At 40.8% G+C, this 1506-nt stretch overlaps 1 protein-coding gene across 2 annotated transcripts in view; it reads right to left on the bottom strand.

Moving 5' to 3' along the window:
• The window catches only part of Abhd18 (abhydrolase domain containing 18), a 45112-nt gene that overhangs the window by 1880 nt on the left and 41726 nt on the right, over window positions 1-1506 (bottom strand). For both annotated transcript variants that reach the window (XM_021195707.2, XM_029537520.1), the window contains one exon: window positions 323-485. In XM_021195707.2, coding sequence (XP_021051366.1) covers window positions 323-485 — 163 coding nt within the window. The remainder of the gene's footprint in view (window positions 1-322; window positions 486-1506) is intronic.

The following is a 1506-nucleotide window of genomic DNA, read 5'->3' as shown; positions in this document are numbered from 1 at the left end:
GTATCTTGGGTATTCTAAGTTTCTGGGCTAATATCCACTTATCAGTGAGTGCATATCTAGTGACTTCTTTTGTGATTGGGTTACCTCACTAAGGATGCATCCTTTATTCTCTAGAGGACAAAATAAGAGGACAGACAGTACAGGAAGAAACAGCTCAGTGTACAATATAAAGTAGTATGTATTTTTGTTTTATGTTCTAGTCTACTTATTTCCTTGCTGGCCTCTATATATTTCTCAAGGCAAAAAAAAAAAAAAAAAAAAAAAAAAAAAAAATCCCCCAATCAAGCAACAAATAAATACCTGGTAAGACAAATCATCTTACCTGAAGAGTCCTTGTTTAAAGAGATAAGCACTGATATGACCCCCTTCTAGATACCGGATTTCACAACCAGGCCAAATTTCTTGTAAGCTTCGAACTCCTGTTCGTGGAATATAGGCATCCTCTTTGGCTTGTACCACTATAATGAGGCTTGGATCAACTGGAACTAAGAATAGGATTTTGATACATTAAAAAGCTGTTTGAGTTTTGAATAAATAACTAAAATCATATTCTCAAAGAAAATGCACCATACCTGAATCTGTAATTCTAGTTACTTTGGAGGCTACAAGTTCTAGACCAATCTGAACAACTTAGACCCCGCCTCAGACCCTGGGGTAATGGCTTAGTAAAGTGCTTGCATCACAAACACGGACACATGAACTTAGATTCCCAGAACCCATGTTTAAAAGCTGAGCATGGGGCTTCATTATACTCTCAGCTCTGGGGAAGCATAGACACTGGCCAAGCCAGTCTAGTGGAATTATTAAGCTCCACCAGGGTGGAGAGTGACTGTGGAAGACACTTGTGTTGACTTCTGGTTTCCATATGTATATGTACATACAAATCAATATGCACAAACACACACACACACACACACACACAAAGAAAAAACAATATACAATGGCACCACAATATTCATCTAGTAAAATGATTTTTTAAAACATTTTCATAGCCCGGCGTGGTGGCGCACGCCTTTAATCCCAGCACTCGGAACGGCAGAGGCAGGCGGATTTCTGAGTTCGAGGCCAGCCTGGTCTACAGAGTTAAGTTCCAGGACAGCCAGGGCTACACAGAGAGACCCTGTCTCGAAAAAACAAAACAAAAAACAAACAAACAAAAACAACAAATGCCGGGCGTGGTGGCGCACGCCTTTAATCCCAGCACTCGGGAGGCAGAGGCAGGCGGATTTCTGAGTTCGAGGCCAGCCTGGTCTACAAACAAAGTGAGTTCCAGGACAGCCAGAGCTACACAGAGAAACCCTGTCTCAAAAATCCAAAAAAAACAAAAAAAACAAAAAAAAAACCCAAAAAAACACATTTTCATATAGTCTAGATTGGCCTCAAATTCACTTTGTAACCAAGAGGATAGCCTCTACCTCCTGTGTGCTAATGCTAAGATTACAGGCATGTACCACCATTCCCACTACCTCCTGTGTGCTAATGCTAAGATTACAGGCATGTACCACC

Source organism: Mus pahari, chromosome 4, assembly GCF_900095145.1.
Source record: "Mus pahari chromosome 4, PAHARI_EIJ_v1.1, whole genome shotgun sequence".
Taxonomy (NCBI): Eukaryota; Metazoa; Chordata; class Mammalia; order Rodentia; family Muridae; genus Mus; species Mus pahari.
This window is presented reverse-complemented; position numbering and strand designations above follow the sequence as displayed.